The sequence below is a fragment of the Hylobates moloch genome, unplaced genomic scaffold (genome assembly GCF_009828535.3).
Source record: "Hylobates moloch isolate HMO894 unplaced genomic scaffold, HMol_V3 SCAFFOLD_12, whole genome shotgun sequence".
NCBI classification, from domain to species: Eukaryota; Metazoa; Chordata; class Mammalia; order Primates; family Hylobatidae; genus Hylobates; species Hylobates moloch.
The window spans coordinates 21,614,132-21,629,758 of record NW_026652287.1 but is presented as its reverse complement, the minus strand read 5'-3'; the positions used below and the strand labels follow the sequence as shown (position 1 = coordinate 21,629,758).

General features: G+C 49.7%; 1 protein-coding gene across 6 annotated transcripts in view; it reads left to right on the top strand.

The window, feature by feature from the left end:
* The window catches only part of CUX2 (cut like homeobox 2), a 328,467-nt gene extending 319,459 nt beyond the window's left edge, over positions 1-9,008 (top strand). For all 6 annotated transcript variants that reach the window (XM_058425442.1, XM_032168684.2, XM_032168682.2 and 3 more), the window contains 2 exons: positions 478-751; positions 5,981-9,008. In XM_058425442.1, the coding sequence (XP_058281425.1) occupies positions 478-751; positions 5,981-6,779 (1,073 nt within the window). In that variant the 3' untranslated portion in view covers positions 6,780-9,008. The remainder of the gene's footprint in view (positions 1-477; positions 752-5,980) is intronic.
* Positions 9,009-15,627: the final 6,619 nt, after the last annotated feature.

The window sequence follows — 15,627 nt, the reverse complement described above, 5'->3', positions numbered from 1 at the left end:
AGATAAAAATTAGCCAGGGGTGGTGGTTCACACCTGTAATCCTAGCTACTTGGGAGGCTGAGGCAGGAGGATTGCCTGAGCCTACTTGGTTGAAGCTACAGTGAGCCATGACTGCACCCCTGTACTCCAGCCTGGGTGACAGAGTGAGACCCTGTCTGTACAAAAACAGAGAGAATACCGTAGAGCACCCTGTTTTGAGTGCTTCCTATGTGTGAGGAATGCTCCTGAGTCTTCGCTCGTGCCAGGGCTCCCGGGCTGGCAAGGTCAGGCTAGCATCTTGTGGCATGGGATTGGGGGTTGGGAGATGCAGAAGGAGAGTGAGGAGGGAGAAAGGCTCGGGGGTGGGCCTCTAAGCTTAGGGCATGATGGCCTCCGAGTGGGCCTGACGGATGCACTCCCACCCTGGAACTCCTGCTGGCCAGGAACTGATGGGGTGGGGACACCACCTCTCAGCCCTCCCTCTCTCCCTGGCTCCAGCCTACCTGAAACGTCGCTATGGCCTCATCAGCACTGGCTCAGACAGTGAGTCCCCGGCCACCCGCTCAGAGTGCCCCAGCCCCTGCCTGCAGCCCCAGGACCTGGGCCTCCTACAGATCAAGAAGCCCCGGGTGGTGCTGGCACCTGAGGAGAAGGAGGCGCTGCGGAAGGCCTATCAGCTGGAACCCTACCCCTCACAGCAGACCATCGAGCTCCTCTCCTTCCAGCTCAACCTCAAGACCAACACCGTCATCAACTGGTTCCACAACTACAGGTGGGACTATGGGGGCGTGCCCACAGGCGGGTGGCAGAACCCAGGTGGGACCCTTCCCCATCCCAGGGCCTGGAGGGAGCCCCACATGGCCTCTGGGAGATGGGAGACCCCATCACATAGGCACTCAGATATAGAACACAGGGCCAGGTGCAGTGGTTCATGCCTGTAATCCCAGCACTTTGGGAGGCCAAGGTGGGAGGATCGCTTGAGCCCAGAAGTTTGAGACCAGCCCTGGCAACATAGGGAGACCTCGTCTCTACAAAAAAAACTACAAAAATTAGTTGTGTGCAGTGGCATACACCTGTAGTCCCAGCTAGTTGGCAGGCCGAAGTGAGAGGATCACTTAAGCCCAGGAGGCGGAGGCCGCAGTGAGCTACCATCACACCACTGCACTCCAGCCTGGGTGACAGAGCCAGGGTGACAGACCCTGTCTCAAAAACAAGAAAAAGGAGGCTGAGGCGGGCGGATCATGTAAGGTCAGGAGTTCGAGACCAGCCTGGCCAACATGGTGAAACCCTGTCTCTATTAAAAATAAAAAAATTAGCCCAGCATGGTGGCGCACACCTGTAATCCCAGCTACCCAGGAGGCTGAGGTAGGAGAATTGCTTGAACGCAGGAGGTGGAGGTTGCAGTGAGCCAAGATCATACCACTGCACTCCAGCCTGGGCGACAGAGCAAGACTCCATCTCAAAAACAAACAAAAAAAGATTTAAAACAGGCAAATGTGGAAGAAATCCCAGCTCCATCACTTTCAGCTGTGGAGCCTTCTTCACTTCCCTGAGCCTCAGTCTTCTAACCTGTAAAATGTGGTGGACAGTAGCAGGATCTATTTCATAGAGTTGCACAGAGGATTTGATAGACTAACATAGTTACATAAAATACCTAGCGTGTAGGCCAGGCGTGGTGGCTCACACCTGTAATCCCAGCACTTTGGGAGGCCGAGGTGGGCAGATCACCTAAGGTCAGGAGTTCGAGATCAGCCTGGGAAACATGATGAAACCCCATCTCTTTGAAACATACAAAAATTAGCCGACGTGGTGGCACATGCCTATAGTCTCAACTACTTGGGAGGCTGAGGTAGGAGAATCATTTGAACCCAGGAGGCGGAGGTTGCAGTGAGCCGAGATTGCGCCACTGTACTCCAGCCTGGGCAACAGAGTGAGACAATCTCAAAAAAAAAAAAAATACGCAGCACATGGTATGTGGTAGGTATTGATATGATTATTGTCATTATTTTTATTATTATTTCACCCTGTTTGCCCTGCGTCTGCCTTAAAGAAGGGACAGGGAAGGGTATTTGGGGGTACAGGCCTGAGGAACCCTGACTATTCATTGAGCCTCAGGTTGGATTCCTGATTTGGGGCTCCTGGCCCCTCCTACCCCTGAAACCAAAAGAAACCCCCCTGGTATCCTCTTCAGGCTCCACCACCTCGGAGAGTGAGTGATTCCTACTTCACTGGCTGCTTCTTTCCATAGTTCTTCCCACTCTTGACTCCCTGGTCTCACAAGTCACTGGCCTGAAGTAGGTTGAGCTTCCTAGGAGTTTAGTCCCAGGGCTGGATCTGAGGAGACCCCTGTAAAGAACACTTGATGGGGGGATTTCAGGGACCATCTCTGAGGAACACCCCCCGCCCCGCCCCTGCCAAGCTTCCTGAGCAGGAAAAGTCTCTGGTGCCCACATGGTACCAGAGAAGAAAATCCACTCATCCATTCCAGGGGGAGAGAATGTCTCTTGATCTCCAAGGAATCAAGGAAAGAGGAGATTGGTGGGAGGAGCAACTTAGCATCTCCTCTCTCCTGGGCACCAGGGTCCCATAGACCTGAGTCCATACCCTCTCTCAGTCCCCAATCCCTCCACAAGTCATTTTACTTCTCCAAGTCTCACCCTTATTTTACAGATGAGGACCCTGATACCTATCCCACAATGCTTGATTGTAGATCAAATGAAATAACTCTGGGTATAAATGCATTATAAAATATGGTTTTGGCCGGGCACAGTGGCTCACACCTGTAATCGCAGCACTTTGGGAGGCCAAGGCAGGCGGATCACCTGAGGTCAGGAGATCAAGACCACGGTGAAACCCCGTCTCTACTAAAAATATAAAAAAATTAGCCAGGTGTGGTGGCGGGCGCCTGTAGTCCCAGCTACTCGGAGAGGCTGAGGCAGGAGAATGGCGTGAACCTGGGAGGCGGAGCTTGCAGTGAGCCAAGATTGCGCCACTGCACTCCAGCCTGGGCGACAGAGTGAGACTCCGTCTCAAAAAAAAAAAAAAATGTTAGCCAGGCAGGGGCCTGTCATTCCAGCTACTCAGGAGGCTCAGTCACAAAAATCACTTGAACCCAGGAGGTGAAGGTTGCTTTGAGCCGAGATCACACCACTGCACTCCAGTCTGGGTGACAGAGCGAGACTCTGTCTCAAACAAATAAATAAATAAAATAAAATATGGTTTATCTTCTGGCTCAGAGCAGAGCCTGCCAAATAACAAATGATATAGGTCCTTAAAGCCTGCTCATTTCCTTCCCTCCCTGGGGGATATGGAGACATCTTCTCTCTGATTGCCCACAGGAACTGAGCACTCCATTATTATCAAACATATTCATTCAACAAACGTTTCTAATGTATGCATAGTGAACCAATCCCCGCCCTTAAGGATCTTACAGTCATAAAACAGAACATTTCACTATAATCTAATAAATGCTGTGAAACAGGAAGGAACAAGGGGCCCAGGGAAAAGGGAATTCTGCCTGGGGAGGACTTTACAGAAGTGGTATTTGAGATGGGTTTTGAGGGATGAATAGGAGTTTGCACAAAGAAGAAGAGAGAATTCCACTCTCAAAAGAACTCTCAAAGGGTTATAATTACAGAAGAACACATTATTTCATTTGGTAAATGTTTACTGAGCATCTACTCTGTACCAGACGCCACAGAAAACAAGACAAAGTCCCTCCCCATCGAAGCTCTTCCCATTGGAGGGAGCTGAGGGAGGTGGGGGAGAGCTCTGGAAGGTGGGCAAGGTCACCTTTGTGGAGGGATTGGGGACTGAGAGACGGTATGGACTAGGTGACCCCTCACAGTTCCTTCAGGCCCAGGATCCTGGGACGGGGCCCCACAGGACCTGAGCAGGGAGGCAGGGGCAAGAAAATATAAGCCAGACTGCTGGGTTCAGAGCCTTGCGACCATGTCAGTTCCTGTGCCCTCTCAGCCTGGTCTCCTTTATCAATGCAAATCAGACTAGTGTATCATTATGAGAGTATTATATTAGGTTGGTGCAAAAGTAATTGCAGTTTTTGCCACTTTTGTTTCTGTTTTTGTTTAGTAGAGACGGGGTTTTGCCATGTTGGCCAGGGTAATCTAGAACTCCTGACCTCAAATGATCCGCCTGCCTTGGCCTCCCAAAGTGCTGGTATTACAGGCGTGAGCCACCGCGCGCAGCTGGTTTTTGCCATTTTTAAAAAAATGTTTCTTGATCCATTTCAAAGGATTTGCCATTTTTAAAAAAAATGGTTTGGCCGTTTAAAAAAAAGTCACAAAAGGCTGGGCGCAGTGACTCAGGCCTGTAATCCCAGCACTTTGGGAGGCCGAGGCAGGCAGATCACGAAGTCAAGAGATCGAGACCATCCTGGCCAACATGGTGAAACCCCATCTCTACTAAAAATACAAAAATTAGCGTGGTGACGTGTGCTTGTAGTCCCAGCTACTTGGGAGGCTGAGTCAGGAGAATTGCTTGAACCCGGGAGGCGGAGGTTGCAGTGAGCTGAGATCATGCCCCCACTGCACTCCAGCCTGGTGACAAAGTGGGACTCCATCTCAAAAAAAAAAAAAAAAAAAAAGTCACATAAAAAAGAAAAAAAGGCAGAAAATGCAATTACTTTTGTACCAACTTAACAGAAAATGAAATAAACAGGCTGGGTGCAGTGGCTCACACCTGTAATCCTAACACTTTGGGAGGCCGAGGCTGGTGGATTTCTTGAGGTCAGGAGTTCAAAACCAGCCTGACCAACATGGTGAAACCCCGTCTCTACTAAAAATACAAAAATTAGCCTGGCATGATGGCACCTACCTGTAATCCCAGTTGCTCAGGAGGCTGAGTCAGTAGAATCACTTGAACCTGGGAGGCAGAGGTTGCAGTGAGCGGCGATTGCACCACTGCACTCCAGCCTGGGCAACAGAGTGAGACTCCATCTCAAAAAAAAAAAAAAAAAAAACAAAAAACGCAAAAAGTACTTAGCCTAGTGCCCAACACATGATAAACGCCTATTATTATTATGTTTGTAACTATATAGTTGCTAATAGTCTATATTAGTGTACTTTATTGTTAACATAAATGGCCAGGGAGCCACAGCATTGAAGGTGCTGAGGAAAGAGAAACCCCTGTTGCTCTATGACCTTGGACAAGTTATTTAAAATTTCTTGACTTCATTTGCTGTAAGAAAATAATTGGGTCCAGGCCCAGTGGCTCAAGCCTGTAATCCCAGCACTTGGGGAGGCCAAGGTGGGTGGATCACCTGAGGTCAGGAGTTCAAGCCAGCCTGGCCAACGTAGCAAAACCCTGTCTCTACTAAAATACAAAAATTAGCCAGGCATTGTGGCACATGCCTATAATCCCAGCTACTTAGGAGGCTGAGGCAGGAGAATTGCTTGAACCCAGGAGGCAGAGGTTGCAGTGAGCCAAGATCGCACCACTGCACTCCAGCCTGGGGGACAGAGTGAGACTCTGTCTCAAAAAAAAGAGATAAAATTAATCATAATCATTTATTTGATTTAGCCCAATATAAACATTATTAATGAGATCTTTCACTTTGTTTTGTGTTAAGCCTAAGAACCGGTGTGTATTGTACCCTTACAGCACATGTCAATGTGGACTAGCCTCATGTCAAGCACTCAAGAGCCATGTATGGCCAGTAATTGCTGTGTTGGCCAGCACAGGTCTAGATCATGAGCTTTGGGATTCAGTAGTCATGAGTTCAAGTCTCGATTCTGCCACTTACTAGCTATGTGACCTGGGACAAGTCACTTAACATCTCTGAGCCTTGTTTCCTGTGAAGATAATAATAGCACCCACCTTGTGGTGTTGTTGAGAAGACTTAATAAGATGGTGCAAGTAGGGAGGCTTAGTGCCTAGAGAGCCCCAGGGCAGTGGGTGGGATCAAAATGCCACGTATGCAGACGGAGTCCAGGGTTTGGGGGTCCCCTGTCCAGCCCCAGGCTCACCGCCGTCTCTGCCCCAGGTCCCGGATGCGCCGGGAGATGTTGGTGGAGGGGACCCAGGATGAGCCAGACCTTGATCCAAGTGGGGGTCCTGGAATCCTGCCACCAGGCCACTCCCACCCGGACCCCACCCCGCAGAGCCCTGACTCTGAGACTGAGGACCAGAAGCCAACCGCGAAGGAACTGGAGCTTCAGGAGGGCCCTGAGGAGAACAGCACACCCCTGACCACCCAGGACAAAGCCCAAGTGAGGATCAAGCAGGAACAGACGGAGGAGGACGCCGAGGAAGAGGCAGGCAGCCAGCCCCAGGACTTAGGGGAGCCGGACAAAGGCCAAGGTCCCCCCAAAGAGGAGCATCCTGATCCTCCGGGTAATGACGGACTCCCAAAAGTGGCTCCTGGGCCCCTCCTTCCAGGTGGATCCACCCCAGACTGTCCCTCACTTCATCCCCACCAGGAGAGTGAGGCCGGGGAGCGGCTTCACCCGGACCCTTTAAGTTTTAAGTCAGCCTCAGAGTCCTCACGCTGCAGCCTGGAGGTGTCACTGAACTCGCCCTCGGCCGCTTCCTCACCAGGCCTCATGATGTCTGTGTCACCTGTCCCCTCCTCCTCAGCTCCCATCTCTCCATCCCCACCTGGCGCCCCTGCCAAAGTGCCGAGTGCCAGCCCCACTGCCGACATGGCTGGAGCCTTGCACCCCAGTGCCAAGGTGAACCCCAACTTGCAGCGGCGGCACGAGAAGATGGCCAATCTGAACAGCATCATTTACCGACTAGAACGGGCTGCCAATCGGGAGGAGGCCCTGGAGTGGGAGTTCTGAAGGCTGGGTGAGGGGGCAAGGGACATACCCTGGTAACTACCTTCCTTCTCGCACTCTCCTCAACAGGGTGGGGTAAGGGAGGGAGGAACTCAACCATCAAAATGTGGACAGCAATGTTATGCCGTTTACGTTTTTTGTTGTAATCCTAGTTCTATGAAGTTGTGTGAGCAGGTGGGTCAAATGCCATTGCCTCCACTTTTCTGCACCCCCCTGCCCCTCTTCACCCTGACCCCTCTGCAGGAGGCAGAAGCAAAGTGGCACCACATATTCACCTGAAAGCTCCAAACTCTTTTAGAAAAATAAATAAATATTTATAGACCTCTTTTAGATATTTTAATAAAGGATCCTTTGGAATTTATCCCAGCTGATGCTGTTTTGATATTACAGAGAGTTATAAAATCAGGATGCTGTCACAACTGTTGCGAAGTATACACTGAAGTTGTGTCGTTTTTGCCACTAGATGAGATTAAAAGAAGACAATTATTCAAAGCCATCACAAAACACTATAAGACTGACCAAAATTTAGATAACCTTTGAACCACGATTTTTTTCCACATCTGTCTGTGAGACACAGCGCATTGCTACTGCCCTTCCAGAAACTGTGCTAAAAAGAGAAAGTCCAAAAGACTCTAAATGAAAACCTCGATGCCGTTGAGGATGTGTTTCATTCTGGTGGTCTGTTTTGCAAGCTTGATAACAGAATGTCCGTGCCATTGTAAATGTTGTAGAGATGTGGGCTGTGGCCCAACCGTCCTATACGAGACGTAGCATGGTACAGAACATACTGCTTACACAGGTCTCACTAGTTAGAAACCTGTGGGCCATGGAGGTCAGACATCCATCTTGTCCATCTATAGGCAAGAAGTGTTTCCAGATCCTTTGGAAAAGTGGGCATGGGGCAGGTGCTTGGAGGGTGGCATTTGAGCCAGAGCGACCCCATTTCCCTTGTGAACCATAGGCACAACCCAGGAAGTTTCCCCACTTGTGGGAGTGTGGGTATTCCAGAGCAAGACTGTGGCCGCCATCTTCCCCTCTTGGGGTTTTCCAAAAGTGACAGTGTTGGTCATCCCATGACCACTGAAGCTTAGTAACCAGCGCCAAAAAGTAGATTCATCAAACTAGAGACCCCAGCTCCCCTTCTCGCCATCTTCTTTCTCAAGTTGACCGTGGTGCTGTTTCTGGAAGGCATCTGCAACTCCAAGTCCATGCAGAACTCTGGAAGGCCAAGTTCATCACAGCATGTTCACCATATCCCAGCCTCCAAATCTACCCTCCTACCTTCCAGCGCATGACCTGTTGGGGAGCAGAGACTCAACCCCCAACTCAGAGGAGCCCTTCCTCCAGCATCTTTGGCATGGTTTCTAGGGTGAGAGTTCCCAATTTGGATGGAATGGCCACCATATTGGTTATTGAATCTCTCTCCCTTGTTTTTATGACGTTTCTTTTTTCGAACTGTCAATGGGAAGGCTGAATTGGGTGACTCCAATTCAGTGAAGATGAGAAGGTGAATATAATCAATGCTGATGCAATGCCAGCGGGTGAGATGGCCAATGGAGGTTTCAAAGATGCAGCTAGCATTTTGAAACCATATGGGCAAAACCCGGCAACCAGAAGGGGACAGATAAGGACCGTTCCAGAAATCCCAACTCTCACACCCAGCCCAGGCTGCAGTCTCCACACCAAACAATCAACAAAACACAAACCCTGAAGGAAAACCTTTTCCATACACCCAGGCTATGCATTGAAGAGTTTTCCACTGTATACATTTTTATCCAGATGAAGGTATTTTTATATTTTGACAATAGGAAACAGTGACCAATTTTCAGAGTAATCAAATCTGGAACAAATGAAACATCTCCTTTTAGCCACCACCACCCTGTTGCAATTAAGACAACCATGGGGGAACACACCACTTTTTACTGTTGAAACCAACACAACGTTGAAATCCAGGATTATACGCAGACTCCGATTCCTAGAGAACTAAATTTGGCTTTAGTGTGACGGGATTTGATTAAGCACTTAGTATAGTCTTTTGAACATGGAAATCCTGTTGTACTTAAAGCTAGTGGACCCGTGAACAACTTTGTCAGGTTCACGTCCTATAACGGTTAAAAAAACGCACACACATACACAAACCGTTTCTATGAGAGATTGATGAACTTTGTTTAAAATTTTAAAAAAAGGAACACGTTCTGTAAACACGTCGCTAAATACAGAATTGTATAATAATTCTGGGTGTCTTGCTTCTTTGTTCTGGGGCTAGGAGTACAAACTGGAGGTCAGATCTGGTGCTCAGAGATGTTTTACAAAATGGTATTTTTTAAAACTAGTTTTTAAGGCACAATGGCTCACACCTATAATCCCAGTGCTTTGGGAGGATTGTCTGAGCCCAGGAATTTGAGGCTGCAGTGAGCTACGATTGCCACTGCACTCCAGCATAGACAACAGAGAGAGACCCTGTCTCTAAAAAAAAAAAGAAAAAAAATTTAAGCCTGGTTTCTAAATTGCCAACATTGACTGGGCATGGTGGCTCAGGCCTGTAATCCCAGCACTTCAGGAGGCCAAGGTGGGAGGATCACTTGAGGCCAGGAGTTTGAGACCATCCTGAGCAACACAGTGAGACCCTCCTCTCTAAAAAAAAAAATGGCCAACATTTAATGGGCATGTCCCATTAAAAAGCATGATTATGAGCTTCTCTAGGAAATAGTCAAGATCTTGGCCACACTGGGCCCACGTTCCAATGTGACAACAGCCAGATGAGGGCTGGCTGCCTTTAGATGGGGCACATGCCCATGATTTGCTTCAGCCCTCAACTGTGCAAACTGCCTGGGCCTTGTGGACCAGCCTGCAGCAGGGTGGAAGCTGCTCAGACTCCAGGGCCTGGTATGAGGAGTCAAAATTGCACTCTACCCCTAAACCAGCAAGTGAACCAGCTTGCAAGCTGTGCCCACCTCTGTACAGTGTGTAAGTGGTTAGTGCCCGCAGCCCCAATGGGAAAATGCCAAGAGGGGCTTCCTGTTGACCAACATAGCATCACACCTTTCCTAGTTGTATAACTGGGGCCTCAGTTTCCTCACCTGCAAAATGGGGGTATCACAGCAGCCAACTCAGAAGGTCATTGTGAAGAATATACATGCATATGCATAAAACTGCATGGCAGTTAAGAACTCGATAACTAAATACAAAAATTAACCAAGCATGGTGGTGGGCACCTGTAGTCCCAGCTACTCGGGAGGCTGAGGCATGAGAATTGCTTAAACCCATGAGGCAGAGGCTGTAGCGAGCCATTGCGCCACTGCATTCCAGCCTGGGTGGGCAGACTGACACTTTTTTTTTTTTTTTTTTTTGAGATGGAGTCTCGCTTTGTCGCCCAGGCTGGAGTGCAGTGGCGAGATCTCGGCTCACTGCAAGCTCTGCCTCCCGGGTTCACGCCATTCTCCTGCCTCAGCCTCCCGAGTAGCTGGGACTACAGGCGCCCGCCACCACCGCCGGCTAATTTTTTGTATTTTGTTTAGTAGAGATAGGGTTTCACTGTGTTAGCCAGGGTGGTCTCGATCTCCTGATCTCGTGATCCACCCACCTTGGCCTCCCAAAGTGCTGGGATTACAGGTGTGAGCCATCACGCCCGGCCAAGTGAGACTATTAAAAAAAAAAAATGCCAGGCGCAGTGGCTCACATCTGTAATTCCAGCACTTTGGGAGGCCGAGGCAGGTGGATCATGAGGTCAGGAGTTCGAGAACAGCCTGACCAACATGATGAAACCCCATCTCTACTAAAAATACAAAAATTAGCTGGGCACAGTGGTGCACCTATAATCCCAGCTACTCAGGAGGCTGAGACAGGAGAATCGCTTGAACCCAGGAGGTGGAGGTTGCAGTGAGCCAAGATCGTGCCACTGCACTCTAGCCTGGGTGACAGAGCAAGACTCCATCTCAAAAGAAAAAAAGAAAAAAAACTCGGTAACTATTAGTTATTGTTATTGTAAGTAGGGGTAGGTTCTTCCAGCCTATGATAGTGAGTCTCTGTGCATCAGGCTGCAGGAGGGGTTTTTTTTGTGACCTATAATGTCAGGAGAGTCCCTGAAGTGGCACTAAACATTACTCACCCATGAGCCCAGCCATGTGACTGTCCCAAGACAGCCCTTTTCCCTTTGTCTGGAAATCTTCCAATTGCCCCAGTTTTTCCGTATATCCTTGCAGGGAGAGTTAAACAATTATCCCTGTCTCGGTTAGGATAACTAATTGCTCCAAGCCCAGCAGGATGGCCTACTGGGATGCCTGGGCACCCCATCATGGAGTGGTGGGGGTGGGAGGTGGCAGGTCAGGGCCCAGGCCCCCATCAGCCCTGGAGCTCCTGAGCCAGCCCATTGCATGTGACATTTCAGGTGGCTAGATGGCCTATCCTTAGAGCTGGGGAGGAAGATGGGAGTCAAGAGCCAGATGGCCTGGTTTCAACTCTGGCTCCACCTCTTAGAGCTGTGTGACTTGGGCAAATGCCTAAACTACACGGTGCCTCAGTTTCCCAGCCATAAAGTGGAGATGGTAGTAATGGCATCTTGCTCACAAGGTGGTTGTAAAGATTCAAATTAAACAAAACCAAAGAATACCCTTTCAGATCCTCAGTTCATTCACAGCTCTTGAGAAGGTTGGAAGTCAGAAACCCCCAGGGTGTGCCCCCTGTGGGACTAGGCTGGCAGGAGTGGAGTCTGGCACCACGCAAGCCACCTGAGAACCCGAGGGAGCAGGTGCCTGTGGGCTTCAGGGACTGAAGCATGTTCTGGGTCATCAGCTTTGGTGTTAACAGGGTGTTTTCCACCACTGCCCTGGAGTGAAACAGGCAGCAACAGCGCAGCAAAATGTTGAATTCTGCACTGGGGGCTGCAGGAAAGTGGAGGGGCTGGAGATCAATGAGAAGGCCAGGACAGCCCCCAGGAGGAGGGGGGTTTGGATCAGAGCACAGAGGAGCGTGGAGAGCCCAGCTGGGGGCCATTGGGCAACTGTTCATCAGCTACTAAGTATTTATTGAGTACCTACTGTCTGCTCAGTACTATAAGCATTTATTGAGTACCTGTTGTGTGCTCAGAGCTTGGATGGAGGAAACACAGGAGGCCATGAAGGTACAAGTAGTGGGGTCCAGGAAGGTTTCCTGGAGGACGGGGCATCCCAACTGATGCCTGAAAGATGACAAGAGTTAGAATGGAGAAGTAGAGGAGGAGTGCAGAAGGAACCATAGGCAAGAGGTGGAACTGGGATAAGAACCTGGGAGGAAGAAGCCCGAAAGAGGCTGGAAGTTGAGGTTGGGCAGTGGGGAGGAAGAGGGATGGGGCCAAATTGTGAAGCACCTTGGGGCATGGCAGGAAATATGCCTTTCTCCTGAGGGCACTGGGGAGCCATGGAAGGTATGAGGCAGGGGGTTGCTGTGGTCAGTCTAGCACTTTGAGGAGGTTAGGAGGTCCCATCTGCCTGGGTAGAAGGCAGACCAGAGCACTGAGGGCAGGCCCTGCGCCTCAGGCCTCCGTGCCCTCCTCCCTCCTAGTTTAGCTCCTCCCACTGAGCAGGCAGCCCCACATCCCATCACCTCCTAGAAAATGCACAAAACCAAGCCCTCCCTAGCTGACTGGCCCTTCGTGTTGTCATTCTGAAGCCCTACCTCCCCACAGCCAAGGCTCCAAGTTGTGCCGCTATGGAAACCAGGCTACCTTCGCAGGTACCGGGACACTGAATGCACTCCCAATCCCAAGAGCAGGGGGCCTGGGGCAGGGAACGTCACCCAGATAGGCCAGCCAGGTGACCTTAACAATGGTGACTCCTCACTCCAGGTCTGTTTCCCTACCTGCACACAACGAGAGGGAGAAACAGTTAAGCTCTTTGCTGATCTGTGACCTTCTCCAGCCCCCTAGGGTATAGCTGTGAAAGTACAGTTTTTGAACTTAGCCTGGCCTGGGTTTGAATCTCCACTATCAGATAATTCTAGAGCCCTTCCATGAAACTTAGTTTCCTTAACTGGAAAATGGATTTGATCATCATAGCATCACTTTTACTAGTTGTCTATTACTGCATAAAAAACTATGCCAAGATTGAGTGGCTTAAAACAATAAGCATTTATCTCTCATAATGTCCATGAGTTGGGAATTTGGGGATTGTATAACTGGATGATTCTGGCTGGTAGGTCTTTCAGGAGGTTACAGTTAAGCCATCACCCAGGGCTGCAGTCATCTGAAGGCTGTTCTGAGACTAAAGGATCTGCTTCCAAGATGGCGCACTTCTATGGCCCACAAGTTGGTGCCGGCTGTGGGCTTCAGTTCTCCAGGTAGGCCTCTCCACAGGGCTGCTTGAGCATCCTCACAAATGGTGGCTGACTTCCCCCAGAGTAGTCACAGTGGAGGATGTAGTGTCTTCTGTGACCTCGATTTGGAAGCCCCATTGTTGCATCCAGTGTAATCTATTGGCCACATGGGCCCACCATAACTCAGTGTGGGAAAGAACCATACCAGGATGTGAATACCAGGAAGCAGGGTCACCTGGGGCCCATCTTAAAGGCTGCCACCATACTACCTTATCATTTCTTCAGCTGTGGCCCTAGTATCCCTTGTACCCTGCTCAAAATGCAGTTTCCTGGGCCCTGCCCAAACCTACTGAGCCAGGGCCCAGCAATCTGCATTTTTAAGAAGCACTCCAGGTGATTTGGACACAAACTAAATGTTAAGCCCCACTGACTGTCATAGGTCTCAGAGGGACTTGTCATCCAATTGGTTTTCTTTGGCCCCCTGGGTGTGCCAGCCCCTAGGATGGACAGTGGCAAACAGGAGAGAATGACAGAATAGGAGCACAGAACAGATACTCACTGGGTGTCTTACAATCTAGAACTGTTGGGTTGAAAGAAATTATAACCCACTTAACTATGCGAATATTTGTTGGGAGGATCCAGGGGAGATCTTGGAAAACCCAAAAACAGGATGTTCAGCCAGGCTTCAATAGGTGTCGCACAGGCTATTTTGATCTTAGTTCTCTCTAAAGCCTGGCTGTTTCTCTCCCTGCCATCATGTCCCAGAAGGGTCGCTCAGCCATCAACTCTTAAGTTTAGCACTTACGGATACCGAACTTAGTTCCCAGGACCCTGATTGGCTCAGCTTGTGTCTGACCAACTCTCATCTGATCAGCTGTAGTCAAGGAGGGAAGAATCAGGGGAGCTGAGAGAGGGATGGAGGCAAAGATTGGCTTCTCTGTGCCAGGCCCCAGAGGGGAGGCCCCTTTCTCAAGGAGCTGCAGCCTAGAGGGCCTGGGTGCCCTGCCCTGGGATTTTTCAGCATCACAACTAGAGAAGCAATGACAGCTGTGCCCCTGGACCATGAAGAGAGGGTAGCAACCGTGGCCCCGGCCCTCAGCTGCTCTCAGCCCCAGGCACAGGGGAACCACAGAGGCAGCTGGCCCCTGTGTCAGGAGCAGGAAATCCTCTTGGAAAAAACAATCTATGGGCCCACCTTTATTTTTATTATTATTATTGTGGTAAAATATACATAATGCACATAAAGTTTGCTTTTTTTTGGTTTTTTGAGACAGGGTCACTGTGTCACCCAGGCTGGCGTGCAGTGTTGTGATCTCAGGTCACTGCAACCTCCACCTCCCAGGCTCAAGCAATCCTCCCACCTCAGCCTCCTGAGAAGCTGGGACTACAAGTGCACACCACTATGCCTGGCTAATTTTTGTGTTTTTTGTAGAGACGGGGTTTTGCCATGTTGCCCAGGCTGGTCTCAAGCTCCTGGGCTCAAGCAATCTGCCCACCTCGGCCTCCCAAAGTGCTGGGATTACAGGCATGAGCCACCAAGCCCGGCCATAACTTTGCCATCTTAACCGTTTTTGAGTGTACAGTTCAGTGGTGTCAAGAACATTTATAACAATGAAGCCATCATCACCCTCCATCTCCAGAACTCTTTTCATCTTGCAAAACTAAACTCTGTCCTCATTAATCACTAACTCCCCATTTTGCCTCCCCTGAGCCCCTGCCACCCACTTTTCTACTTTTTGTCTCTGAATTTGGCTACTTATAGTATTAGGTCGGTGCAAAATCAATTGTGGCTTTTGTCATTAATAGCAAAACTGCAATTACTTTTGCATCAAAATAATACCTCCTATAAGTGGAATTATATAGTATTTGTTGTTTGGTGACTGGCTTATTTCATTTAGCTTAATGTCTTCAGAGTTCATCCATGTTGTAGCATGTATCAATTTCCTTCCCTTAAGGCTGAAAAATGTTCCATTGCCTGGCTAGACCACAGTTTGTTTATCCACTCATCCACTGATGGACACTTGGGATGGACACATGAGTAATGCTGCTGCGAACATGGGTATGCAAATGTCTCTTCAAGACCCTGCTTTTGCCGGGTGTGGTGGCTTACGTCTGTAATCTCAGCACTTTGGAAGGCCAAAGTAGGAGGATTGCCTGGGCCCAGGAGTTCAAGACCAGCCTGGCCAACACAGCAAGACCCCCATCTCTAAGATTAAAAAGTTAATCAGGTGTGCTGGCGTGCACCTGTGGTTCCAGCTACTTGGAAGGGTGAAGTGAGAGGATCGCTTGGACCAGGGTGGTTGAGGCTGCAGTGAGCTTGAATGGTGTCACCACTGCACTCCAGCCTGGGCAACAGGACAAGACCCTGTCTCTAAAAAAAAAAAAACAGCTGGGCTTAGTGGCTCACACCTGTAATCCCAGCAGCACTTTGGGAGGCCAAGGCAGGCGGACCACCTGAGGTCAGGAGTTCAAGACCAGCCTGGCCAACATGGTGAAACCCCATCTCTACTAAAAATACAAAAATTAGCTGGGCATGGTGGCGGGTGCCTGTAATCCCAGCTAC